Source organism: Lynx canadensis, chromosome F2 (assembly GCF_007474595.2).
Source record: "Lynx canadensis isolate LIC74 chromosome F2, mLynCan4.pri.v2, whole genome shotgun sequence".
Classification (NCBI taxonomy): Eukaryota; Metazoa; Chordata; class Mammalia; order Carnivora; family Felidae; genus Lynx; species Lynx canadensis.
The window spans coordinates 45,507,706-45,535,072 of NC_044320.2; the positions used below are offsets into that span (position 1 = coordinate 45,507,706).

The 27,367-nt window shown below is 39.2% G+C and overlaps 1 protein-coding gene across 2 annotated transcripts; it reads left to right on the forward strand.

The window, feature by feature from the left end:
- Positions 1–27,011, forward strand: TMEM64 (transmembrane protein 64). Of its 2 annotated transcripts, XM_030304092.1 has the most exons (3): positions 1–995; positions 18,217–18,372; positions 23,896–27,011. In XM_030304092.1, the coding sequence occupies exons 1-3, from the start codon at positions 198–200 to the stop codon at positions 24,085–24,087; spliced, it is 1,146 nt and encodes a 381-aa protein (XP_030159952.1). In that variant the 5' UTR covers positions 1–197; the 3' UTR covers positions 24,088–27,011. The 2 variants fall into 2 exon arrangements, with proteins under 2 accessions (XP_030159952.1, XP_030159954.1); XM_030304094.1 differs by lacking the exon at positions 18,217–18,372.
- Positions 27,012–27,367: the final 356 nt, after the last annotated feature.

Below are 27,367 nucleotides of genomic sequence, written 5' to 3' on the forward strand. Positions count from 1 at the left end.
CTGGGTCCAGAGTTTTCACACTCTCAGCCCGACCCGTCCCTCCGCCGCTGAGTCCTTACCCTCACCCCCGGCCGTCTCCTGCCCCCTGAGCGGACGCAGAGAGTCAGGCAGGGCGTGAGGGGCGCCATGAAGAGCCGCCGCCTGACAGGCGCCGCGGCGGGGGGGCTGGCCGGCTGAGGGCCCGCGCCGGCCGAGGCATGTGGAGCCCCGGCGGGAGCCTGCTCCAGGCACTCCCCCGGCTCCTGCAGCACGCCGCCCTCCGGGGCCGCGCGGAGCTGCCAGCCCGCTGGGCCACGCCGCGGGCGGCGGGCGGGGACGACGCGGCGGATCGCCTCCCTCGCGGGGGCGGGGCGAGCGCGGCAGCGGCGGCGGCGGCTGCCTCCGGCGCCCTGCTCGGCGCCTATTTGGAGCGCCACGGTCCGCCTGCGGCCTCGGAGCTGCCGGCGCCGGGCGGGGCCTTGGCGGGCGGCCCCGGGAGCGGCAGCGGCGGCGGCGTGGTGGTCGGCGTGGCGGAGGTGAGAAACTGGCGCTGCTGCTGCCTCGGCAGCACCTGTTGGTGCCGGAGCCTCGTGCTGGTGTGCGTGCTGGCCGCGCTGTGCTTCGCTTCCCTGGCCCTGGTCCGCCGCTACCTGCAGCACCTCCTGCTCTGGGTGGAAAGCCTCGACTCGCTGCTGGGGGTCTTGCTCTTCGTCGTGGGCTTCATCGTGGTGTCGTTCCCCTGCGGCTGGGGCTACATCGTGCTCAACGTGGCCGCGGGCTACCTGTACGGCTTCGTGCTGGGCATGGGACTTATGGTGGTGGGCGTCCTCATCGGCACCTTCATCGCCCATGTGGTCTGCAAGCGGCTCCTCACCTCCTGGGTGGCCGCCAGGATCCAGAGCAGCGAGAAGCTGAGCGCCGTTATTCGCGTGGTGGAGGGAGGAAGCGGCCTGAAAGTGGTGGCGCTGGCCAGACTGACCCCCATACCTTTTGGGCTTCAGAATGCAGTGTTCTCGGTAAGTGGTATCCCGCTGCCCCCATCCGTTTCCAGGGCTGTTTTCCAGCGGTCTTGTGACGGCCCTGGGAGGGCGCTCCATCAGACAAATGCCAACAGAGAAGTGACATTGACAAACAGGAGTTCCGATCACTTTGCGTCGCACGCTGAGGAATCTTACACAAATGAAACCGATTTTAAGTCGGGGCCTCAAAGGGACATCTGGTAGAGAAAGAACTACTCCTTTTTGGCGTATAAGTTTGATTAAAAACGAAGAGTCCTTTTAACTTTAAGGAGAAATGAATGAAAATGTCCATGTTATACATTTGCCATCTTATTTCTGTAGCAGCTTTGGCAACAGACAGGGAGTGACGGCTTCACATTCCTAGCTTTCCCTCTTGCCTGCATAAATGCATCCCGGGTTTTAACTCAAGTTTTTAAGGACACGGGGGCTAAAGGAAGTGTTTGGGTAAACAGTGGAGGGCGTAGCTTCAGACTCCATATTACAGAGTTTCCTAAAATTTGTAGTAGGCCTTTTCTCCATAAAGTATAAAGTAGTTTGCTTTGGTACAATGCAAAGGGAGAAATCCTCCAGTTCATTTTTCTTTGGAGGAACTTCATTTTGAAATCACTAGGTAGAGGATAAAACAAAATAGGACGTATGACCTTTTGCCTAGTGAGCATATATTTTTCTTTATACACACGTACCTTTTTTTCTTTTTTGCCCGATACTGGTATGTTCTGCTTATCCAATTTAGCTTTCTCTAGCTCAGTGCAACTGAGGAGGAGATCATCCGACTGGAAGAAAGGAAGCCAGTCTTTACAAACTTAATGACTTTGGAACGAATGATTAACTCTCTCTTCCCTTGCTTTCCTCTTTTCTAAAGTGAAGGGGTTGAACTAGATTACTGAGTTCCCCAAATTCAATGATTCAAAACTACAAAGAGTTCATACAGAGATTTCTAGGAACTCAGCCCTTCAGCTTGACTTAAATAAAACTGTATGGAAGTTAAGAGATACAGCATTCAAAACCATAGGGATAGATGTATTTTATATTCTGTTAGTGATTCTGATACATTGTATTGCTTCAAAAACAAATTGTCTCGAAACTTTCTCATTTTGCTTTGTATTAAGAATAATTCCAACCACCCATTCCTAAAAGATAAAAATTGGTATTTTTAGGAGTGTGGTATCCTTTTAAAGCCCAAATGACTTCTGATTCATTTTTGTGAATAATTTTTTATCACCACCAATCGCTCTTAAAGCAATATATAACTTTACCAAGCTGTAACCATCAGGTTAAACAACATGAATAAACTCGCAGTTTATCTAAAGAAAAAAAAAGAATAACTCTAATCAACCTACCCCATTTTTGTGATGAAATTAAGAATTTTTTTTTCTTTTCTTTTTTTAAACGTCTTTTGCAAATCTCATGTTCATTCTGACCAACATCAGCAATGGTTGTAGAATGAAGCTTATGGAGGCATGGAGATAGCTAAGGGGTTTTCTGTGAAGAGAAAGTTCGGTGTTTATGGTGGTTTGATATGTTTTTTGACTTAAATTTTTCCCTTTTACAACAATCTGTAGTATGAAGTATAAACATGGAACTTTGACCTTATGTTGGATAATAATAGATCAAGTGTCCTAAGACTTTGGAAGAGGGTTGGGACTAAGGAACCCGAATAATTTCCTTCTAACGTTTGCTTTGTTCTCCAGTATGGCTTGCATCCTTGTGTGTTTTCTTGTTCACCTACTGTGTGCTTACTATCCTAAGCTCTTCACAAATATTATTTGTAATCTTTAAAACAGCCCTGGAGAATGTGCTTATGCGTATAGTGTAGACTCTTGTTTAATAGTTTGGAGCACAGGACTGGTGCTCTAGAGGCCTGTCGTCTGCATACAGTCTGGTGACCTTGGTCAAGTTGCTTATCCACTCTGTGGTCAGTTCCTTATTTGAAAAATGGGGGAAGTAGTGGTAGCTACTTCATAGGATTATTGAGACCGTTACATAGGTAAATACATGCAGTAGAGCCTGGCTTAACAAACACATGTTGGTTTTTGTCACCATTACTATTTGATTACCCAAGGGCATCTAAGTACTAAATAAATGGTAAAGTAAAACTCTGCGCTATGGTTTGATGATAGGGTCTCAACCCATGGCTCTATTTCTGCATCGCATATTTAGTACGTAGTGTAGTCCTGGTTATATAATGAGGATTCATTATATATTTATTAATTAAAGGTAGGACAGGTTTTTTTTTTTATAATGTCTTTTTAAATCTGTGAATAAAAAGTTATAGTTTGTGCTTGGAAATAATTGAACGTAATTATGTAGTTGAAACCACACTTGACAAGGGGCAAGTCTCAAGTTGGTGCTGTGGGTTCAAGAGAAAAGAAGGAAAAAAAGAAAAATGTTCTCTTGAAATAGATATTATTGGCACAGTTTTACTGGGGAAGAGACAGACGCTCAGCCCTCCAGTGACTTGTTCAGGGTCACTCACCTACCAGGTGGGGAGCCGAGGTTGGGAACCAAGATGGGCTGATAAGGTGCGTTATACTGTAAAATTCTTACTTCTAGCCCTAAGCAGGGTGGGTTGTAGAGCCAGTGGATATAGTCTGTTACTTTCTCTTTGGTCATTTCTGTTATTCTTAACTATCTGCTTTAGTAGTTCTTTCAACCAAAAAGCTTACTGAATTCACCCAGGGTATGTGGATGAAAAGAAAGCTTAGGTTAGACTGATTTAGACTGCTATAGTTTGACTTTCTCTTCTGCTTTGTATAACATCATTCTACTTCCACCCTCTGTATCCCCATAAACCTCTGACTGCCCACAGCTGCCTTGCTTCCCAGGCATATTTCTCTTGTTTTCTTTTTCCCTTCCTGTCTTTTTAAAGATCTTCCTCCCCCCTCTTTCTCCTCTATTCCACTTAAAACTCATTTTCTTAATGTCCATGATTAAAGAAATTTATCTGAGCTTACTTTAAGTGAGATATAGTGATCATGAGAGGCATAGGCTTTGGAAATAGTCCTTGATTAGCCCATGATGAGTTATGAAGGTTAAATAAGCTAGTGCAGTGAAGGTGGCCTTTGCCTGACACATAGTCAATTCTCAGTCTTTGTTAGCAATTATTATTATTAGCGGTGGAGGTAAGTGGTATTTACATAGAGGCAGAAGTTGATTGTAATGGTTAACATATAGAACAAAAGGGGTTTTCCCTTGCTTTGTGTCTGTTATTAACCATATTTCTTTGCTCTTCCCATCTGGTCTGTGCTAAAAAGGGATATGCAAGCTGACCCTCCACTTTTGAAACTGTTGAAATAGGAAAAAAGTACATAACACTCTATAGTATCAATTCTTAGATCATAAGAAATATAATTTCCCAAGTACATATTTAAATTTTTTCCTTTTTAAAAAATGTAGCTATTGTTTTTGCTGGGAAATAGTTAAAGCTCCTCCCTCCCCATTTTTAATGTTGTATCTGTAGTTATTACTGCCTATTAAGACAGATATATAGACTTATAGTTTATGTGTGCTTCTAACTACTGTTCTTTATGGACACACCTCTAGGGTGAGCCTGCCTGCCTGCCTTCCTTCCTGCCTTCCTTCCTTCCTTTCTTTCTTTTGAGAGAGAGGAAGAGAGCACAAGTGTGGGGGAGTAATAGAGAATCCCAAGCAAGCTCCATGCTGTCAGTGCAGAGCCGCATGCAAGGCTCGAACTCTGGAGCTGAACCATGAGATCTTGACCTGAGCCAAAATCAAGAAATAGCCGCTTAACTGACTGAGCCACTCAGGCACCCCTAGGATGAGCGTTTCTTACAACTTCGGTCGGGACAGGCTACATTGTGCGGTAGTGAAAACCCCTCCATCTCAGTAGGTTCAGAATTAAAGGTTTGCTTACCTGTTGACAGATCCAGATTCAGCTTGGTTTGGGGAAGGGGCAGGGAATCTTTGCTTTATGTCACTTTTACCCTGGGATCCAGGCTGACAGAGCCACCCTCTTTCACTTGGTTACTGGGACACAGTGGATTGCCTACTGGGTTTTAAAGCTTTCATCTGGATATAATCCCACCTTTCACTGCCTGAACAAGTTACGTGGCCAGCGCTGATTTCAAAAGAGCAATGCATGTGCCAGGAAGGAGATAAAACTGGGGTGTTTGGGTAGCAGTCTTCATGACTCTGTCACTTGATTACCTCCTTTCTCCCCCACAACTAATCTTGGCTAAACCCTGTGGATTCTGCCTCCTGAACACTTCGGTTTGGCCCACTGCCATCAGTCTGGTTGAGGCGTCTAAGCCTCCTACCTGGTTTCCTTGCCTTTGGGCTAAGGATTTCCAGTTTTTTCTGTATCCAGAGAAATCTGATTTTGTTACTCCCCTGCAGGAAACTCTCAAGTGGGTTTTCTTTTCCCCTCAGGATAAATTCCAAACCCTCACAGCATACATACCTCTGCAGCCTATCTCCTGCCATTCCTTGGTTACTAAATGCTTTTTGATGTGTTAACTTCTTGAATCCCAAGCATTCTAAGATTGGTATTTCAGATTCAAACAGCAAGTCTTGCCTGTAGCTTTGCAACTTCCAAGTTTTCCTTTTTATCAGTTGCTGGAAAACACACTAGTTCTTAATAGAGAAGGACGGTTGGTGGAGGTGTAGAAGGAGCTGGAATCCTAAAAGAGTAAAGTCGTCTAGCAGAAACTTGTCTGTAAAGTTGAAAACTGAAAACATTCACAAGAAGAACATCCCATCCTATATTTAATGAGCATTAGAATGGTCTTGTAAGTTCTGTTCTAAGATGCTCCCTTGGAGACAGCTGGACTTTTCTACAGTTTGCAGTTACCTTCTGTGAAATGTCAGTTTTAATCCCCAAAATATTATGTGATAATTGGTTGTTATGAGTAACAGAATTCATAATGATACTTGCAGCTGCCAGAAGGGAGATCCTAAAAGTCATTCTCTTTTTTTACTTTGGTCATAGAAAAACTTAAAAAGTCAAAGGTGTTGTAGGTTCCTTTTCTTACATAGTTCCCCATGGGAAATTTTGTTTCCATCATCATTTAATTTTTGAAACCTAAAATAAAAACATGAAGCAAAGCGTGAAAGATTCTCTTATTCATATGTTATATACCACTTTGCAGTTTGCAGAACAAATTAATATACGTGATCCTCCTTAATCATTACAGCAGTCCTTTGAGGGGCTATCCTTGCCTAAAAGGTGGAGTGATATAGAGGACAGATATCACACCCTTGAAATCAGATTTGGTCCTGATATTCAGTGTGACGTCTTGAGATACTTATAGTTACTCTTTTGAGCCATACTTTCTGTTGTAAAGTGTGTTTAATAATACTTGTTATGTGATGTGACTAAATATATACTTTGCTCATTATTTACCATTTCCTTCTCTCTATCCTCTGCATTCCAAAAGGAGGGCATTGAAACTCAGAGTTTTGGGGCGCCTGGGTGGCGCAGTCGGTTAAGCGTCCGACTTCAGCCAGGTCACGATCTCGCGGTCCGTGAGTTCGAGCCCCGCGTCGGGCTCTGGGCTGATGGCTCGGAGCCTGGAGCCTGTTTCCGATTCTGTGTCTCCCTCTCTCTCTGCCCCTCCCCTGTTCATGCTCTGTTTCTCTCTGTCCCAAAAATAAATAAACGTTGAAAAAAAAAAAAGAAAAAAAAAAAAGAAACTCAGAGTTTTTTTTCTTTTGTAATTTAACAGAAATATTTGTATTGCACTTACTAACTGCCAGGCACTGTTCTCACAGGCACATAGTGACTTGTTTGATGCTCATATCAACCCTAAACCTCATCTTACCACTAAGGCAACTGAGATGCAAAGTGGCAAAGTAACCCAAGAGCATACAGTTAGTAAATGGTAGTCATGAACTTACCCAGTATTCCATTGTTGTTCCAAGAAGAGCTGAATTTCTCAGAGATTTCTTGGTTCTAGTTTCAGAGCACTTGCCCTATAGCACATCACATAAATATTATGGAGGACTTCCCACGTGTCAGGCTCTGGGCACAGTCCTACATAGTTGAATTAGACATCATCCCAGGACTCTACAACAAGGGGTCAGCAAACTGTGGTCCCTGACTAGGTCCACTGTCTGATATTATATGGTATACAAACCAAAAATGTTTTTTTCATCTTCTTAAAGTTTATTTATTTATTTGGAGAGAGAGAGAGACAGAGAGAGAGAACTTACACGCAGGGGAGGGGGGTTGGGGTGGGGTTGGGAGGGGCAGAGAGATTGAGGGAGAGAAAGAATCCCAAGCAGGCTCTGCCCTGTTAGTGTGGAGCCTGACACAGGGCTTGAACTCAGGAACCATGAGATTGTGACCTAAACTGAAATCAGACGCTTAACTAACTAAACCACCCAGGCACCCCAGGTTTTTTCATTTTTAAATGATCGGAAGAAATGTCAAAAGACTATTTTGTGCATGTCAGAGTTACATGAAGTTCAAATTTCAGTGTCTAAATAGTGTTATTGGACTACAGCCATGGTCATTCATATTTATATTAGTTGTGGCTCACTTTTAAGCTAAAATGGCCCCGTTGCAGTAGAGACCCTATGGCCTACAAAGCCTAAAATATTTCTTGCCTGGCATTTTATAGAAAAAGTTTGTATTAGAGCTTCATCAGTCACTGTAATAAAGCAACCATTAAGCTGAGCCCTGCAACTGTAGGAAGAGGCCCTTATGCTCTGCTATGTGTCTTATTTACCTTTGTATTTAACAAAATTAAATATATTTTTTAATAGTGTGGGTTTTTTTTGTTTTTTGGGGGGTTTTTTTGGTTTATTTATTTTGAGAGAGAGAGGGAGGGAGAATATCAAGCCGGCTTCACTGCCAGCTCAGAGTCAGATCTGGGGCTCAGACTCATGAACCGTGAGATCACAATCTGAGCCAAAGACGGCTGCTTACCGGACTGAGCCACCAGGTGCCCCTGACAAATTATGTTTTTGAAAACAAAAGCAATAAATATATGTGCACTGCGAGTAAAATGCAAACAAAATAGAAATGAATAACTTAGTAAATTTAAAAGTGCACGGCCTGACCCCTAACCCTGGCTCACTTCTCATTGGAACCATTTTAAAGAAGTATGCGTTAGCTGGGGTGCCTGGGTGGCTCAGTTGGTTAAGTGTCCGACTCCAGCTCAGGTCATGATCTTGCAGTTCGTGAGTTCGAGCCCCGCGTCGGGCCCTGTGCTGACAGCTCAGAGCCTGCAGCCTGCTTTGGATTCTGTGTCTCTCTCTCTCTGCCCCTCCCCCGCTCGTTCTCTGTCTCTCTCACTCTCAAAAATGAATAAATGTTAAAAAAAATGTTTTCTCGGGGCGCCTGGGTGGCGCAGTCGGTTAAGCGTCCGACTTCAGCCAGGTCACGATCTCGCGGTCCGTGAGTTCGAGCCCCGCGTCAGGCTCTGGGCTGATGGCTCGGAGCCTGGAGCCTGCTTCCGATTCTGTGTCTCCCTCTCTCTCTGCCCCTCCCCCCGTTCATGCTCTGTCTCTCTCTGTCCCAAAAAAAAAAAAAAAAGTTGAAAAAAAAAATGTTTTCTCGTCTTAAATTCTTTGTCTGTATCATGGATATAACCATAGATTCAAGTATAGTTGATGGGTTATGATACTTGTCACTGTACCATTGTATCTAATGATCCTTTCTTCTCCCTGTTAAAATTCACTGATTCACTGCCAGTGGTACAGTTTGGAGGGAATAGAAAGATGGAGATCAGGCTGTATTTTGAAGGAGCTTGGGGTCTGTCTCTGAAGGGTCACATATGGCCAAGTTGACAAATGTGATGCCACCTCAACTCACACCCTTAGGCCCCACAGTACACGGAGTACAGCTGGCCATTACTTCCTTGAAACTGTTTGCCCCTCTTTCTGCTTTTCTTCAGTTATCTCATCAGTTTCTGTGGTTTTTATGCTTCATCTTTGGGCTTACAATTCACAAATCAGTATCTCTAGCCTAGTGCATCTTTTAACACATACTGAATGTCTTATTACCCCTTCCTAGGTAAAAAAAAAAAAAAAAAAAAAAAAAAAAAAAAAAAAATTCTTTAAAAGCAGACAAGTCTTATTAAAACTTCAACAATATTTCTTTAGCAGTGTTCATTGTAAAATTTGCAAAGTATAGTAAGTACAAAGAAGAAAACAGTCATTAACATTTTAGTGTTTATTTTTCTAGTCTTTGCCTTGATGGCTGCATGTGCTTTCCTTATATAACATTGTGAGTAAATGTTGTAAATGATTTTTGTGGCCTCTTACTGGATGTAATGAACATTGTGGTTATTAAATCTGGCACAGAATGACAGACAGTGACCACACAGTCAACTATGGTTTTCTATCTTTGTATTTGTATCCCTGCTGAGAGCTGGGTCTTATGTATAAGAAGGCATTTGATAAATTTTTGTTGGGTGAGTAAAAATAATTAGCCTATATAGTTTTTCAACTCTATAATAAGATCTTTTTGACTGTGTTCCAGAAATTATATGCAGTGAAGTATGAGTGTATTTATTTTCTGGGGAAAGGGTTTTGTGTGTGTGTGTGTGTGTGTGTGTGTGTGTGTGTGTGTGTGTATTAATCAGATTCTCAAATGGATCTGTGACTCTTAAAATATTTACGAACCATTAAAAACAATTCCTCATTTAGGGACATCAAACTAAGGAAAAAGTCTGTGTATGTGAAGATGGCCTCTGCATTGTAAATAGACCTAGTGACCTAACCATCTTTGTCAGTAGAAGCCTGTACATTGAAAGCCTCTTCAGCTGTTAGAGTAGGGTCTCTCAGAGCCCCTGCCTTGTTTTTTTCTTTCCGGTACCAAGACTTTCTCAGTACTTTCACAGTTGCTACTTAACCAGAAGGTCTCAGCCTTGACATTAGTTTGACCTCAGAGATTACTGGAAATGCTTTTAGTATTTATTCAGTGTTCACTTAATAAGTAACTAGTAAGTGTCTAATCTGTGCCCACGGCTGTTCTAGATGCTAGAGTTATCGCAGTACATAACGTAAAGTTCATCCCAAATCCCTTAAGGTGCTTACAGTCTAGTGGAGAAATCGCATTCTGGGTATACTATGGCATACATTTTGCTGATAATTTCCATTTATAACATGATTTCCTTTTGGGGGACAGAGGAAGGTATTCTCAATTTCAGAACAGATGATTACAAGTAGACTTGCATCCTAACCTGTTTAAAAACTGGCAATTATTGTAAGTCTCCACATTTATAAAACAGTTCTGATGTTGATACAGTCAGCATCCAATGAACATATATTTAGCAACTAATAATATATAATGGGCATCTTGCTGAAGACTAGAGACACAGTGAAGAATAAGACAGATAGGTCCCTTTCTTTACAAAATTTATAGTCTGGGGAAGGGGTGAAGGGCAAACAGATGGTGAAGTCTTCGGTTACTCACTAGTGTGAAGGGGACTGGGGAGTGACAGTGCCTAGTGTCCTGTCAGAGAACTTGAATGCTGTTCCTAATGCAGACCTGGAAGCTTAGGGAAGGTTTGCTAGAGACACTGATGACTGAGTAGTGAAAGACAGTGTAGGACTTTTGCCCAAGTAGAGGAGTGGGAGGAGGTGTGAATTTCCTCTCCAGAAGGAACAATGTACAATGGCCCAAAAGGAAAAAAGAGCAAGAAGTGTTCTAAGAACAAGAGAATTTTGATGTGCCTGGAACATAATGTGATTTGAAGCATGAGATAATCAGAGGCTAGGGCGTGAAGCACTTTGCCTGTTGAAAAATGTGAACCTTATTCTGATGGCAGTCAGAGTTAAAGCAGGATTAGATTTGCATTTTTAAAGTTTTTAAAAAAATTATTTTATTTTTTTATTTTAGAGAAAGAGCAGCTGGAGAGAGGGGTAGAGGGAGAGAGAGGGAAACTCAGGCAGGCTTCACCTCAAGGCAGAGTCTGATGCAAGGCTTGCTCCCATGACCCTGGGATTATGACCTGAGCCAAAATTGAGAGTTGGGTACTCAACAGACTGAGCCACCCAGGCACCCCTACATTTGCATTTTTAAAAGATTTCAGCAGGAATTAGCACAGGTGGTGAGTGCAGGTTAAGTCTGGGTATGGAGACTAGAGAGGAGAGATTGAATAGGAATAGAACAGACAGTAGGTAGATTTCGTAGGTATTTAGAAAGTGGAATTGACAAGACAGGGCAAATGATTGGATTTGGGAATGAGGGAGGAATGAGCTGTGTGACTGACTTGTGATGTGTCTAGCTAGGGGACACAGGGAGAGGTATTTTGGGAGGGAGGGAAAAGGAAGGGAGAAGGGGCAGTTAATATTTTTTCTTAAACTGGTTTTGAAGTTTTTATATTTCTGGAAGTGAATACTACAGTTGACTCTCAATGCACTGAACCCCGCCCTCTGCTCAAAAATCTATAAATAACTTTTGACTCCCCAGAAAACATAACTATTAATAGCCTACTGTTGACCAGAAGCATAAGGAGCCAATTCACAAATATTTTGTATGTTATTATATACAAATAATGTTTTATCCACTATGTTCTTACAATAAAGTAAGGTAGAGAAAAGAAAATGTTATTAAGAAAATCATAAGAAAGAGAAATGCATTTACAGTATTGTATTGTATTTACTGGAAAAAGTCCATGTACAGGTAGACCTGCACAGTTCACACCCTTGTTCAAGGGTCAAGGGTCAAATAGTTGCCATTTCAAACTATTTCTGAAATACTGATAAAGTATTTTGAGGATATATATATATATATGATAAAACACACAGTTTATCAATAAATAGTAATTAGATGAAAAGATCAAACTGTACTCACTTTCGTTTCCTTTGATCATTCCTTTCTTAAAAATTATTTTGGGCCAGATGGCCAACAGGCACTTGAAAAGATGCTCAATGTCACTCTTCATCAGGGAAATACAAATCAAAACCACACTGAGATACCACATCACGCTGGTCAGAGTGCCTAAAATGAACAAATCAGGAGACTATAGATGCTGGCGAGGATGTGGAGAAACGGGAACCCTCTTACACTCTTGATGGGAATGCAAACTGGTGCAGCTGCTCTGGAAAACAGTGTGGAGGGTCCTCAAAAAATTAAAAATAGATCTACCCTATGACCCAGCAATAGCACTGCTAGGAATTTACCCAAGGGATATAGGAGTGCTGATGCATAGGGGCACTTGTACCCCAATGTTTATAGCAGCACTTTCAACAATAGCCAAATTATGGAAAGAGCCTAAATGTCCATCAAATGATGAATGGATAAAGAAATTATAGTTTATAAACACAATGGAATACTACTTGGCAATGAGAAAGTATGAAATATGGCCATTTGTAGCAACGTGGATGAAACTGGAGAGTATTATGCTAAGTGGAATAAGTCATACAGAGAAAGACAGATACCATATGGTTTCACTCATATATGGATCTTGAGAAACTTTAACAGAAGACCATGGGGGAGTGGAAGGGGGAAAAAAAAGTTGCAGAGAGGGAAGGAGGCAAACCATAAGAGACTCTTAAATACTGAGAACAAACTAAGGGTAGATGGGGGTGGGGAGAGGGGAAAGTGGGTGATGGGCATTGAGGAGGGCACCTGTTGGGATGAGCACTGGGTGTTGTATGGAAACCAATTTGACAATAAATTATATAAGAAAATAAAAATAAATATTTTGGGGATTCATGATTTTTTTCTGTATAATATTATTAAATACGTGTTTAATTGTAATTTACCTTAATGCAACCTTGTCAATAAAACAGCATCCATGTTGTATAAACCAAGAAAATTCAGGAAAGCATAATTCACTAAAACTAATATTAGATTCATAGAACTGTGGATAAAATTTGAGTTCCTCTGAATACAGTAGATCACGTTTATATTCTTAATTAGATCTATGTCAAGATACTCTATGTAAAAATTAGATAAAGTTTCTTAGTGGATTAAATTAAAGCCGGTAAAACCGTTGTATAAATAGCTATAAACTGAAAAAGTGGAGGGGCTTGAGGCAGGGCTGCCTGGCGAGAGTACTTAGTATGGTGCCTAAGAGGACAGCAGGCCCTTGGCGAGGGTACTTAGTACAGTGCCTAAGAGGACAGCAGTCCCCAGGTTCCACAAGCAGTCGAGTGATGCATCTGAAAATAGAGGTTCTCTTACTGTCAGCCCCAAACGTAAGTCGGCTCTTGCTCTTCAGAGTTAAGCATTTTTTTTCTTTTTCTGTTTTTTTTGGTTGTTGTTGTTTTGTTTTTTCCTTCTCAGGTGGGCTGTTTGTTTTCAGGATCTATTTGGTATAAGGGAATGTTCTACATTAACCCCCACTGGCCCAGAGAAGTGAATTACATCCCCAAGTAAAAGCCCAGTACCTTAAAAAAAATTTTTTTTTAATGTTTATTTATTTTTGAGACACAGAGAGACAGAGCATGAACGGGGGAGGGTCAGAGAGAGGGAGACACAGAATCCGAAGCAGGCTCCAGCCTCTGAGCTGTCAGCACAGAGCCCGACGCGGGGCTTGAACTCAAGACTGTGAGATCATGATGTGAGCCGAAGTCAGATGCTTAATCGACTGAGGCACCCAGGTGCCCCAAAAAGCCCAGTACCTTTGGGAATAAGAATGCATAGGATCACCTGGGTGGTTCAGTTGGTTAAGTGTCTGACCTTGACCTCGGCTCAGGTCATGAGCTTGGGGTTCCTGAGTTCAAGCCCCGCAGGAATGCATATAGTTTTATGGTGCTTCTAGAGTATTAAAAGCATGGGAGGATGGCAGTCAAGTAACATTCACCATCCCTAAAACTCTTACTGGAGTATTTATGATCATAGAAACCGACTAATAGGACAACAATGGCATCCTAGGTTGAGATTTCTAGGAGTTCTTTGGAGTAGGAAAACAATCTTGAGCCAAGATCCCGGGATATTATAGGCAGGAATTCCAATGGAAGTATTCTGGGCTCACATTTAATGTCTTTCTGGCAAGTAGGACAAGCAGACAGATTTTTAAGAAGTTGGTGGATAAGAACTTATAGAGAGAAGTTTGGATAGGTCTCTTTGGAAACAAGTATTCTCACTTTATTATGATTTTCAAAGAATGGAGCTAGATGCAGATTCTGAGTAAGATCTTAGCATATAGCATGCTTTCTTTGGATATACATCTTTTCAGAAAGGGCATGTATTTGAACAATAACACTTGCTTTTTCCCTAGGATGAGGTTTTGTCAAAAAACAGTTTGATGAACTTTGCTTTCTGCTTTGGACAAAGGACTAAAGAGTTGAGTTGCAGAGTTGTTTCACATTTATGAGAGCTGTTCTTAATATCACCATTTGGATATTACTGATGTCCTATCTGAATGTCAGTTTTGCATTTTAGAGAAACTTAATTACTTCATTAAGTCTTCATTTAAAGACTATGGACTAAAGCTTTGCATTCTGACATTTTGGGAATTGAAATATTTATTTTAAAGACAAATTGCGGGGCACCTGGGTGGCTCAGTTGGGTAAGCATCTGACTCTTAGTTTCAGCCCAGGTCATGATCTCATGGTTCTGTGAGTTCAAGACCCACATCAGACTGCACTGACAGTGCAGAGCCTGCTTGGGATTCTCTCTCTGCCTTTCTCTCTCTCTCTCTCAAAATAAATAAATAAACTTTAAAAAAGTAAGATAGCTTCCACAACATGCAATGTCATCTTATTAACTGCAGTATCATAGTTTTTGTGACTCATTTTTTTGTCATATTTACTCATTTTATATATTTGACATGTTTATTCTAAAGAAAGGTCTCTGTTCCTATAAGTACTCCAAACTGACAGAGGAACCTTTCTTCACCCGATTCACATCATTCCTTGACTATACATTCCCCAGTACTTTTCTACTGGGTACAGACTTATTTCTCTTTTCCCTCCGGGCCCCTAACAAGTATCACCCAAGTATTTGTCCTGTACAGGCTTCCCTTGCGTGTGCTCTGTAAACAATCCAAACCTCACTGCCAACTTCACTGATACATCCTGTACTTTCTGTATCACATTTCCTTGTTCGTTCTCTTCTTAGAACGCCTTAGCTTCCTCATCCCACCTATCTCTGCTTGCCAAATGCATATTTAGGTTTCAGAGTCCATTTCGAATGCTGCTTTTTTTTTACATGGTTGCCCTTTGGCCCCTATTCCTGCAGCTCATACTAATCCCTGTTTACTCTTTAAGGCTCCACACAGTCCTTCTCAAGCCCCCCTTCCTGGGGTAGTTGATGTGTCCTTGTCAGTTTGTAAATCCTTTGAGGTAGAAGTTGCACCCTACTTTCTGTCCCTTGCAGGCACCTACCGGAACATCTTGGCCTGGGCAACATGGAGTCAGTGATTGTTTAGTTGAATTGTTAGCCAGTCACTATAGTATTCTTTCCAGACCAGCAGTGGCATATCTCCAGTTAATGATCTGTGCATAGAGATGAATGTAGCTTTACTGAAAATAGGACTTACGGGATTATTAGATTAGATTGTAGTTAGACTAGCTGTAGGTTACTCTTTTAACATATCAGATCTTCACATTAGCAAATAGAAGTTTAGTAAAGTGGCCAAAAACTTTCTTACATACAAGTAAACCTAGATGGGGCTATAGAAAAGTTACTCTCAAAATTAAAAGCAGGAGCAACCACAACACAAATGCTTAGAGATAAATGAATAAGAAACGTATAATATGTGAATAAAACCATCAAACTTTAGTAAGAGATGTGAAAGGTTTTGAATAATGATAGACACATTTCTGGATAAGAATAATTGAATATTCTGGGGATTTCAGTTCTATTCAGATTAATTTAGAAATTTACCTTAATCCCAGTAGAAAATTTGCTGATTTTTTTTCTTTTTGAATGATAGAATGGTCCTAAAATGTATCTGTAAAAATGAATAGGTATGAATAGTTATGGCATTTTTAAAAAGAAGACTAATAAAGGGGTTTGCAGGATAGGGAATTCTGTATCCAGATATTAACTGATAGTCTTTACAACAATCTGGTTTCAACATAAGATTTAAGATGTCAGTGGATAGTGTTAGAGCTCCCAGTAGACCCTTTTACATATAATTACTTTATTTGTTATAAAGTAAACATCACAAATCATAGGAGAAGTTATTAATTATTCAAGAAGTAATGCTAGGAAAACTGGCTACTGGAGAAGGGGAGGAATAAGGCTGTATCTTCACCTTTAATTAAATTCCAGAAGGAATAAGTGGTAAATGTTAAAAAGGAAAATAGAATCAGAAGAGAAATGCAGGTAAAAAAAAAAATAAATCTAAAAAGACCTTTTAAAGCTAAAAAAAAAAAAAGAAAAGAAAAGTCAGAGGAAAAGATAGGTAATATTTGATTATACAAAAATTATGAAACATTTGTATGTCAAAACATAAAATTAAAAGATAAGGAATACTTTAGAGGAAAATGTTTGCCAAATATAATGGACAAAGGTTGCCCATATATATGAAGAGCTCTTATGAATAAATAAGAAAAAAATTAACATTCCAGTAAAATTGGGCAAATATGAACAAGGAAAGCCATAAAAAATGCAAACAAAAATATGTTTAAAATTAGGGGCGCCTGGGTGGCGCAGCCGGTTAAGCGTCCGACTTCAGCCAGGTCACGATCTCGCGGTCTGTGAGTTCGAGCCCCGCGTCGGGCTCTGGGCTGATGGCTCGGAGCCTGGAGCCTGTTTCCGATTCTGTGTCTCCCTCTCTCTCTGCCCCTCCCCCGTTCATGCTCTGTCTCTCTCTGTCCCAAAATAAATAAACGTTGAAAAAAAAAATTTTTAAAACTAATATTAATATATATTAAAATGTATAGATTAAACAATCATAAAATATCATTTTTACCCCATCAATTAGGAAAGATTGAAGTTTAATACTTAAAGTTGGTAAGAGTATGATGAAATAGACATACTTATGCGTTATTTATTGATATGTAAATCAGTGTAAACTTTTTTGGAAAACAGGTTTTATTGTTAGATCCAGTAATTCTACTCCTAGTGATGCATCCTAAATAGTGGAGATACATATTGTATTAGTCATTTCTTCCTGTATAACACTCCAAAAAGGGGGTGACTTAAAAATAAGCATCTATTATCTCAGCGTTTCTGTAGGTTGGGAATTCCTGTGCAGCATAGCTGGGTGCCTCTGACTCAGGTTTCTTTCACAACCCTGCAATCAAGGCGTTGGCCAGGACTCTAGTTATCATAAGGCTTGGCTGGGGGAGAATCTGCTTCCAGACTCACTCATGTGGCTGTTGGCTGGCCTCAGGTCTTTGCTAGCTGTGGGCTTGAGGACCCTAGTTCCTTGCACATGGCGCTCTCCATGGAGCTACTTACCTGCTAGAAGGACAGCTGATGGTCCATTCTTTTTGTAACCTAATCTTGAGAGAAACATCTCCTCACTTCTGCCATAGTCTGTTTGCCAGGAGTAAGTACTAGGTCCAACTCACATTCTAGGGGAGAATATCACATAAGGGCATGAATACCAGAGGACGAGTTTTGTTGGAATATTTTAGACACTCCCACACAGGTTAACATACAAAGGTTTGCATTGGAGTGTTTTTTTTTTTTTAACTTATAATAGCAAAAATATAAATACATAATCACATATACACAAAGAAACAAATAAGGAAGCAATTGAAATATTCCATAGCAGAAGAATGCTTAAATTGTACCATATCCACACAGTGGTAGTATAATTGTATAGTAATGATCATGTCTACCTTTTCGAGAGTCAGTCCCGTGCTAGGCATTTGCTCCTGACTGTGCTAATATTTCTGATCCTGACAACAACCATGTTATTACCTTCAGGTCACAGCTGAAAATGCTGATTCTCAGAGACAAAAGAGTTCATTGAATTCTCGGCACCGGCATGCCATTATAGGGTTATCTGGCTTCAGAGCCCAGTAACCACACTGGCGTTGAAACACGCTTATGAAGATTTCTAATGACATGAGGAAAACTTACAAATCTGTTTTTACAGAGTGATCCGCGTGTGTGCACATTTTATTTACATCGAAGAAAAAGATTGTCACCAGTGTTATCTTTTAGTGGTAGAATCATGGAATATTAAAATTTTTCTTGAAACTCTTATTTCATTCTCAATCTACATTCTACATGTATACCCTTTATAATCATTTTAAAAAATGAGAATGCTTTGTAAAATATTTCAGCTCCTTCTACTCCCAAGGAAAAACCATTAGCAAGACTTGTACACACAGTTTTATGTAAAATTGAAATTTTACTTGATAACGAATCATTCCCTTTAATCTGCTCTTCTAGATTACTGATCTCTCCTTACCCAACTATCTGATGGCATCTTCGGTTGGACTGCTTCCTACCCAGCTTCTGAATTCTTACTTGGGTACCACCCTGCGGACAATGGAAGATGTCATTGCAGAACAGAGTGTTAGTGGATATTTTGTGTTTTGTTTACAGGTGAGTTTAAGGCTAAGGGTTCTCTCTCTCTCTCTCTTTTTTTTTTTCTTTTTGTACGGCATTGCTTATTTTAAACCTAACAGATTTCATTGAGAATGATTTAAGAGAATTTTTCCTTTTTATTTCTTTTCTTGTTCTTTCGATCATACTTCATATTTTTACAACATTTACATTTTAACTGTGGATATATGGAAGTGTATAGAACTGAACTGATGCTTCTTAAAAATTCTCTTAAAACAAAGGGAATGACAAAAATAGGGTTCTTTTTGCAGTGATTTTCAGTCATCACTCTATTTCGAGTTTTTGTGAAGTGTTGTTAATACTATGTTTCTGAAGATAATTTTAGTGAGATTTGGTAGGGTTGGGTTTTTATCTGACTTTATCTTCAAATTATTGAACTCTCTAATTGGTATTTTTAAAAAATATTATACTGGCAATGTAATTTTTTTCTAGTACAATTTGATGTAGAATAAAATGGTTTTTTTTTAGAAAGGATTGCTTTATAAAAGTGTCTGAAGTATTCCATTACAAATTCAAGTAAGATTTGCATAATGGATTATTATTACCATGCAAATTGTAATATAGTTTAGGGTAATACAATTCCATATAAAAGGCTGATAAAAGAAAAAAATCCTGTTATGTAGGCACATTTATTCAGTGCCTTTAAGTCGCAACGGGAAGAGTTCAAAATTCATTTCGTTAGTTGTGTTGTATTTGCTTCCTGAGATTTATGAAAATATACAATCACCAAAATTTTTGATGGTTTAGTAAGACAATGATAATAACTTTTGAGAGCTTTATATGCCATATATTTAAGCTCATTTAATCCCTACCAAAACACTAGAAGGTATGTCCTTTTCTTATGTCCAACTAATTGCGTACATCTCTCCCCAACTCTTCGCGACATCAGCAGTGGCAGGAATATTTATACTATGGAAAATGGCAGGTGCTCCAAATCAAGACTCCTACCTCTGATCTCCAAGAGCTAGTTTATCAGCACACCAGTAGATAGTGATTTGTCTAAAGTCTCAGCTACAAGGGGTTGGACCAGGACATGAACCAAGGTAGTTGGCCGTGGGAACCATGCTCATAGCCAGGACGATAGTTTACAGAGCAGATAACACTGAGATAGCCAGCTTATCTTCCTGGTCTCTTCACTTGCTAGGTTTAATTTATAGTTATTAAATATATGCTAATCATATTACAAATTTGCTTTTAGCATTATTCTTAATTTTAAGTTACTATAGTAAAAATACTATGATAAATAAAGCCAGAGTTGATTTTCTTTGTGCTTATGTAGTAGAAGTTTAGTAAGTCCAGGAATATTTACATTGAGCTATAAATAAAGCTTATCAATTGAATGGCTTACTTTAAGAAAAAATTTGTAACATTTTTCCTATTCGGGAATCCATTTTGTTTTTACTTGTTTGTACAAAGTGATACATATGTACATATATATATACACACACACAGACACACACACACGCATGATACATATATATATATATATATATATATGTGTATCGTGCGTGTGTGTGTGTGTGTATATTTTAAAGAACCTGAATGATAGATTTTAAAAAAAATTTTTTAAATGTTTATTTCACTTTGAGAGAGAGACACACAGGGTGTGAGTCAGAGAGGTGCAGAGAGAGAGGGAGACACAGAATCTGAAGCAGGCTCCATCCAGGCTCTCAGCTCTCAGCACAGAGCCTGACATGGGGCTCAAACTAATGAGCCGTGAGATCATAACCTGAGTTGAAGTCGGACACTTAACCAACTGAGCCACCCAGGCACCCCATGAATGATAGATTTTTTCTAAGTTTATTTTTTATTTTGAGAAAAAGAGAGTGGCTGCAAACAAGGGAGAGGCAGAGAGAGAGTGAGAGAGAGAGAGAGAGAGAGAGAGAGAATCTCAAGCAGGCTCCACGCTGTCAGCACAGAGCCCAATGTGGGGCTCAAACTCACAAACCGTGAGATCATGACTTGAGCTGAAATTAAGAGTCAGAGCCTAACCAAGTGGGCAACCCAGCTGCCCCTGAATGACAGATTTTTTTTTAGCATACATTTAAGCACATTTTATGTTTGTTTTAGTTTTCTGAAAATGAGTAACCCATTCGAAATACCTTTTTTCCCATTACATTATGTTTGAGTAATTAGAATTGGTCATTATCAGTAGTTTTCATAAGTTTTCCATTATTTGATACTTTGTTTCTATGTATCTTAGTAAATCACTCAACTATAATTAGTGGAGTTATAATAGAACAAAGTAGTTCATGCATTTGTCAGTAGTGCTTCTAAAAATATAGGGTCTTGTTTTTTTCCAACAGCTTCTTACCCTTTGAGTTGACAAATTTCAGCTTAGGCTACAAGACAGGGGGGAAAGGCAAATATTTTTTAGCCCAGACGTTTATAAAAACAACAATAACTGCCACAACAAAAAAAATAAAGGCATGTTTATACCTCGGACTTATTTGTTGATGTTCCTTATAACTTAGTATATTTCAGAAAGGATTTCATTCAGCTTACAAAAGAACACAGAATAAAACAAGAGGGAAAAGAAGTCCACGTGAAGAGGGAAACTAACATGGGAACAAAGGATGAAGCTTAGGTTAAAGTTAGTAGAGTAAGTGTATTCGTGAGGTTTCTCATATTTGCTAGAAATAAGTCACTCGTCTGCCTCTGAGCTTTATAGCCACCTAAATAGAATCCACAGTGTCTGTAAAATTAAAGCAATACAAAATAGATGTTCAGAGGAAGGAACAACTATTTTGTGTACAAAAATCCAACTTAAGATGCTGTGGTCTTGCAATTCAGTTACTCTTGTCCATGCCCTGTATTTTTCGGTGTACCCACCGGCCAAAACCCTGGATTAATCCAAGTTTTGGTATGTTTCGCACCTGTTGTTTTGGGGGAAGTCATACAACCACATTGGTAATACTTAATTCATGATTGCAAAACTTCTGGTTTCTCAGTATTTCCCCATAGCTTAACTGTTTCCTTTGTCTTCCCACCCCCCCATTTCCTCAATGACTATGGCAAACCTATCTTCACTCCTCGTAATTTTGGCTCCTGTCCCCACTTTCCACTTCATTCTCAACAGATTGCCTTTCTTGATTAACAGAAAAATCAGAACGCTTCAAGTGGGAAACCCCTCAATTTCCATCTAAGAAATCTACTAACTGTCTGGTATTCTGCTCATGCTCTCAGCCTGCTCTCTAGTTGACGGTGGAGGAGATGGCTTTCTGTGGAAGGCTGGTCCATTTGTTTGTGTTTGATTCTTTTGTGTTCATAAGGAAACTTTATAAAACAGGTTTTTGTTCCTTTTTTTTTTTTTTTTTTTAACTCTTTAATAAGGTAGTATGTTGGGGAAAGAATCAGCACATATTGCCAGGCCCTGGGTCTACAAGGGCATCTGGGGAAAATCCCATGTAAAGATTTTACCCTCACTGGAAACCTGAAAAAGTTTTTCACTAGATCTAAGCCTATTTTCTGTGGCTGTCATCATTAATTTTGTCAAAATCAGATATACTTTCCAGTTGTCATCTGACTTGAACTCTCAGCAACCTAAGATTCTTTTTAAAACGCTTTCTTCCCTTAGCTGTTTTGATTTTTTTTTTCCCACGTGCTTGGTTCATTTGTCAGCATCTCTTCTTCTTTGCACCCCACAATTGATATTCCTCAAGATTCTAGCCTAAGCTTTGTGTTCTTTCTCTGAAAACTCTTCTTCCTGGAAATGCAGTTATTATGGTGGCTGCTATTAGGTTTATTTGCGTAAAGACTCCCAAATACACATCTTCAGCTCAGCCTTCTTTCTAAGCTCTGGACCCATTCACTGCACTGCCTTGGGTATCCAACAGGCACCTCAAATCCAGCATGTCTGAGGCAGAGCTCAGCAGCTCTCCCGCACCCTCCCCAAGTCAGTTTTCCACATCTTTCCATGGTGTCACCGTAACACTGATAGGTATCAAACTTACATATCAGTTAGTATATCTTGTTTTTTTGGGAGAGCAAACACAGCATTTGAAGGCCCACCTTTAAAATACCTAATTTGCTCAGAATTATGGGGTACCTGGGTGGCTCAGTTGGTTAAGCATCTGACTTGGGCTCAGGTCATGATCTTGTGGTTCGTTAGTTCAAGCCTGCCTTGGGCTCCATGCTCACAATGCAGAGCCTGCTTGTAAGTCTCTCTCTCTCTCTCTCTCTCTCTCTCTCTCTCTCTCTGTCTCTCTGTCCTCCCCCTCTCCCTCTCTGTCTCCTTCCCTCTCTCTGCCCCTCCCCTGCTCTTGCTCTCTCTCTTTCTCACAAAATAAATAAATAAGCTTACATAAGAATTTTATTGAGTACTGGATACCCATTTATTAGTGCCCCCCCTTGCACAAGTTCCAAGTTCCCCTCGCTAACCCACCCCCACTATGCTCTGCCTCCGCACTTCCCTCACTACCCTCAGTGCTTCTATTTAGAATACTTTCCCCACAAAACTGTTAAAATTATGGATAGGCTATTATTTTATATCATGTTGTATTTTAGGGTCACTATGGTTAGAGTAGCCTTTGAACTTCTTTGAAACTTACTGGGACATTAAATATCACCTGTCCTAACCTTGTTGACTGAGAATATTTGCTCCAAACTCAAAAGAACTGACTTACAAATGAAGTTTGGAATAAATACTGTTTAGAAGATATGTACTGCCTAGACATTCTGATGAACTGTATATAGAATGTTAAAGCACATTAACATATAAAGAGGGACCACAGGTTCCTATAGGACAGTGGGAGAAGCCTCCCTAGTGATGTGAAATCACATCACTAGTTGAGCGGTTAAGTCAAGACTAGCACCGGATTTTGATTTCAGTGCGTTTTTTCATAGCCCTTTGGCATTTTTTTTCTTGATCATCATGTTTTCCTTTGTTTTTGCTTTTCCTTAAGTACAGACAGTTTCATGTTCATGATCTCTTGTTAATTTCTTTTGAAGTTTATTGACATTTCACTTTTTTAAAGCGGTTCATAATATTTTAAAGTTTGGCTGCACCAGATAGTTCATTTGTAAATGGTAGTGCTTCTCTCTAAGTGGGCTTGGGAATACCTGTGGACATTTATAGTCCTGCAAAGATATATTACATTAATTACATTAATAAAGTTTAGCCGGCTGTTGCCTCTTTTTAGACTTTTTTGTTTTGTTTTGTTATTTTATTTTTTTTATTCCTTGAAGGAAGCTGTTTGGTACCAGGAGACGAGTTTGACTTGTATCAAGCAAACATCATTTATATGGACTAAAAAGGATGTATGCGTGTTAGCCTGATATCCTCTGATGGTTACTTCTAGATTTCAGCCCTCTCTTCCCAGTTGAAGCAGCCAAGGAAAGAATGAATGGAAAGTGTGTGTAACCCATTTAAAAATCTTACCTGACCATGTTGGAGAGGCATCCCGTTTGAAACATTTCTAAGCCAAATATTTATGGGATTTATTTCTCCATGTTTTTCTGTGTAAAATATGATTAACTGTCATGTTTTATTTTTGTCCACAGATTATTATAAGTATAGGCCTCATGTTTTACGTAGTTCACCGAGCTCAAGTGGAACTGAATGCAGCTATTGTAGCTTGTGAAATGGAACTGAAAACCTCTCTGGTTCAAGGCAATCAACCAAATACCAGTGGCTCTTCATTCTACAACAAGAGGACCCTAACATTTTCTGGAGGTGGAATCAATATTGTATGACTCTAACAAAATGTATGATTGTCGAGAGCTAGTGTGCTGTCCAAGGTCTAGTGGTCACCTTACTAGTGGGCAGAGACAAGTTCTAATTGTATTACGGCACAAACAAAACTGACTCGTTTTTAAATTGCACAATTTTTTTAAAGGAAGAATCATTTTCTGGATATGTAAGTGTAAACGTAGACGCAAATTTGGGCTGCACCTCTTTAACGTTTATTATGCCCGCAATGGCCTATAGGTCTGCACTTTAGTGTTTTTTAATTGTTTTCTTTCTGGGTACTTACGAACAAAGAAATAACCCAAATATTTTTCTGCTTAGTGTCTTTATTTATAAAGTCCCTGAGTAGTTGTTTGCATCTTCCCTACTTACAATGATGAGTAGAAGTATGTAATTTTAAATGTATGACATTATTTAGGTGTTCTTTGTCCTTTCCAGAAAAGATAATGTTTTGTTTTGTTTTGTTTTGTTGTTTTAAGAGGGACCACTTTGCTTCCCTTTTCTTTACTAGTTAGAATATAGACATTAACTTTGGGTTGAATGTATTTTTGCAAGCATCATTGCAGGGCCATTTACACCTATTCACACAAGCTTAAATCCTACATTGTGGGACTGAAGTGCTCTTAAGATACCTTTTTATTTTCACTGTGTAATATGCAAGGCAAAAGGGAAATTATTTAATGGATGGTGGCTCAAATTAGAACTCAAGTTCTAATTCCATTACATTGGCTTTACGCTCATTAGATCTTTCATCAAAGGGCTGTCCCATTGCAGTCGTACTAAAAAATTTTAGTAAAGTAAATTTCTTTTTCTTTTTATATTCATCATTAGGCTTTGAGATAAAGATCTACTCTTTTAAAATGATGGGCTTTCCATCATTAAAGATGTCACTCAGGTGGCCTTGTTTGATCAAATCGCCTTTTTAAAAAACCAAGCTTTAAAATCATGTTTATAATACCACCGAATTACATATATATTTGTCCCCATAGTCTTCAGCTTTAAAACTATAAATGTAATATTGACTTAATACCCAAATTTGTATTATTTGCCCTACTATAACGTAGGTTTATTTTGTTTGTTTTTTGGTACTTGTTTTTTTCTCTGATAAGACTCAGGAATTCTGAAATGTGAAATTAAGTCTCAATTCTTTCTCTTGTAGCATGAATTGAGTGTATTTATTAATAGCACTTAGGAGTATAGCATACAGTAATTTGGCATATGATCCACATGACATATATAGTATTCATTTATCATCTTATGTTTTTAAAATGGTTTGTGAACTTAATTATTAGGTTTTTACAACCCAGATTATAGACATGAATGCACATTTTCTGGTTGGTGTCTTTTTTGGCTATGAAGAGTCTACCTTATCAGAGACCTCCCATTTGCCTTTTCCTCAGGGTAAAACCTTTGCCCTGATTTACTAAAGTGCAAAAGAGTTCTTTTGGGAGCAGGTTATTCTAGTCTTATGCTAGAGAATGCATTGCATTTAATCATTTTAATGCATAAGCTTTTTGCCCTATTGCAGTCATAATTGTTTTCCTTTCCTCTATAATGCATAAATTTTCTCACCTTTGGGTAATGGTGAAGTTCACTTACATGTCGATGCCAAGAAGACCTCAGTGCAAGTGATCTTAGAGGCACCTGGGTCTATAGTACTTAATTGGCCTCCAGTCTTTCTTTCATTGATAGAAAAAAATATATATAATACTGGAATATTCTTATTCTTTTTTTAAATCCTAATTACTTGTTTCGGTGTTTTTATTTTTTAAAAGAATTTGTTTAATAATCCCAGTGAACAATATGTTTGATTTATTCTTTTCTAACTTGACAATATTTTTCTTGTGCTTCTTGTTTGTTGGTTAGTTTTTGTTAAAGGAATCATTTAAGATCACTACTTTCATACTTGTGTTACACTTCATGTATTTTGAAGTGCATTTATTTACTTAGCATTTTGTAACTTGAATAATTTCACCAAATGAATCCCTTTTGGTAGTTTGTAATGAGTTCTCCCAGTTGTTGCATTTTGTTTCATACTTAAATATGTAAAGGTAGAAGAGAAATAAATTTTCTGTATTCTGCCCATCATAATTTTATATAATAAAATCATCCATTTTTACTTAAAATAGTATGGTTTTACTGTTTCTAAAATACTAATCTAAAGCTGCAGTTTTCCTTTTCTTCATTATTTCTGGTCTCCAAGTAAACAATAATCCGTTATATTCACGCCATTTGCCAGCTGATTTTTGGTTACTGGGTTTTAGATGTGCTCTCTAAAAGTTGTGCGAAGTATTGCCATGCCTTATTCACTCCATCTTTAACCCCGCATCCCCGATTTATGGCAGCAACAAGTTTCTCCCGGATCTTTTTATGTTGCCCAAATAATGCCTCCAGTCATACAGTGTGTGTGTTTGTAAAATAAAATCTTTTTGATTTCTCAAACTGCAGCATAGAGTTGCTTTATGCACATTAAAAAAAAAAAGCATACAATATACATAATTTCTAAATCTGATGAAAGATATGCTCTATTTTTGGTTCTTTGGACCTTTCCCCTAGTTTTCCATACTTTTTGGTTTATTGTTAATTATTTTATGTACTCTGCCAAATTTTGTCATGTGGACTATTTTAAAACAGCGCCTCTTTTTAAAAACATGTACATAATTAAACGTGCTTTCATGTCCATTTTCATTTGATCATATGATTTGCGAAATATGTTGAAATCTGTATTCTGGTTTATGAAAATACCAGAACCCAATCTCTGTCATTAGAATGTGTGTTTTGAGTTTGTGTTCAAGAGTGACTGTGTGGGTTTGTTCCCCATACTCTTGTTTTATGTACTTTGTAACCAACTGCAAACCTTGCTAAGATGATTTTGCTTTGATATGGTCAAATACATGACTATGAAACATTTCTCTCCTTGAGAGGCTAAGTTCACTAGTTACTCTTCCTTGTTCTTGCTGTAACTGAGCTAAGTGGTGTAGCTACAAGCATTTCCCGGCGTTTCTGTGTGTGTTAATGTGCAATGCTGATTTGGACTGTTCTTGGGGAAGGTGCTCTGGCTTATTTATGTATTTGTGGGACTAGCTTTAGAATGCTTGAGAAAGCAGCTAGGTATGTGCCGGGTAATACAGGTAAATCCTTAGATGCATGGTAAACTAAATCTGTGCTATTCAAAAGCAAGTGGCATTTGCAGAGAAGAAGAAAAGTATATGAGGACCTCAGGAATAGTGATACTGACCTAGGTTGATGACTTTGGTGATGGAATCAGAGGCCACTCAGGGTATC

Bases quoted from the DNA above. Each gene is read 5' to 3' on its own strand.
- TMEM64 (XM_030304092.1), top strand. From the start codon at position 198: ATGTGGAGCCCCGGCGGGAGCCTGCTCCAGGCACTCCCCCGGCTCCTG. The intron at 996-18,216 runs GTAAGTGGTATC...CTGCTCTTCTAG, and splicing joins TTCAGAATGCAGTGTTCTCG to ATTACTGATCTCTCCTTACC. The intron at 18,373-23,895 runs GTGAGTTTAAGG...TTTTGTCCACAG, and splicing joins ATTTTGTGTTTTGTTTACAG to ATTATTATAAGTATAGGCCT.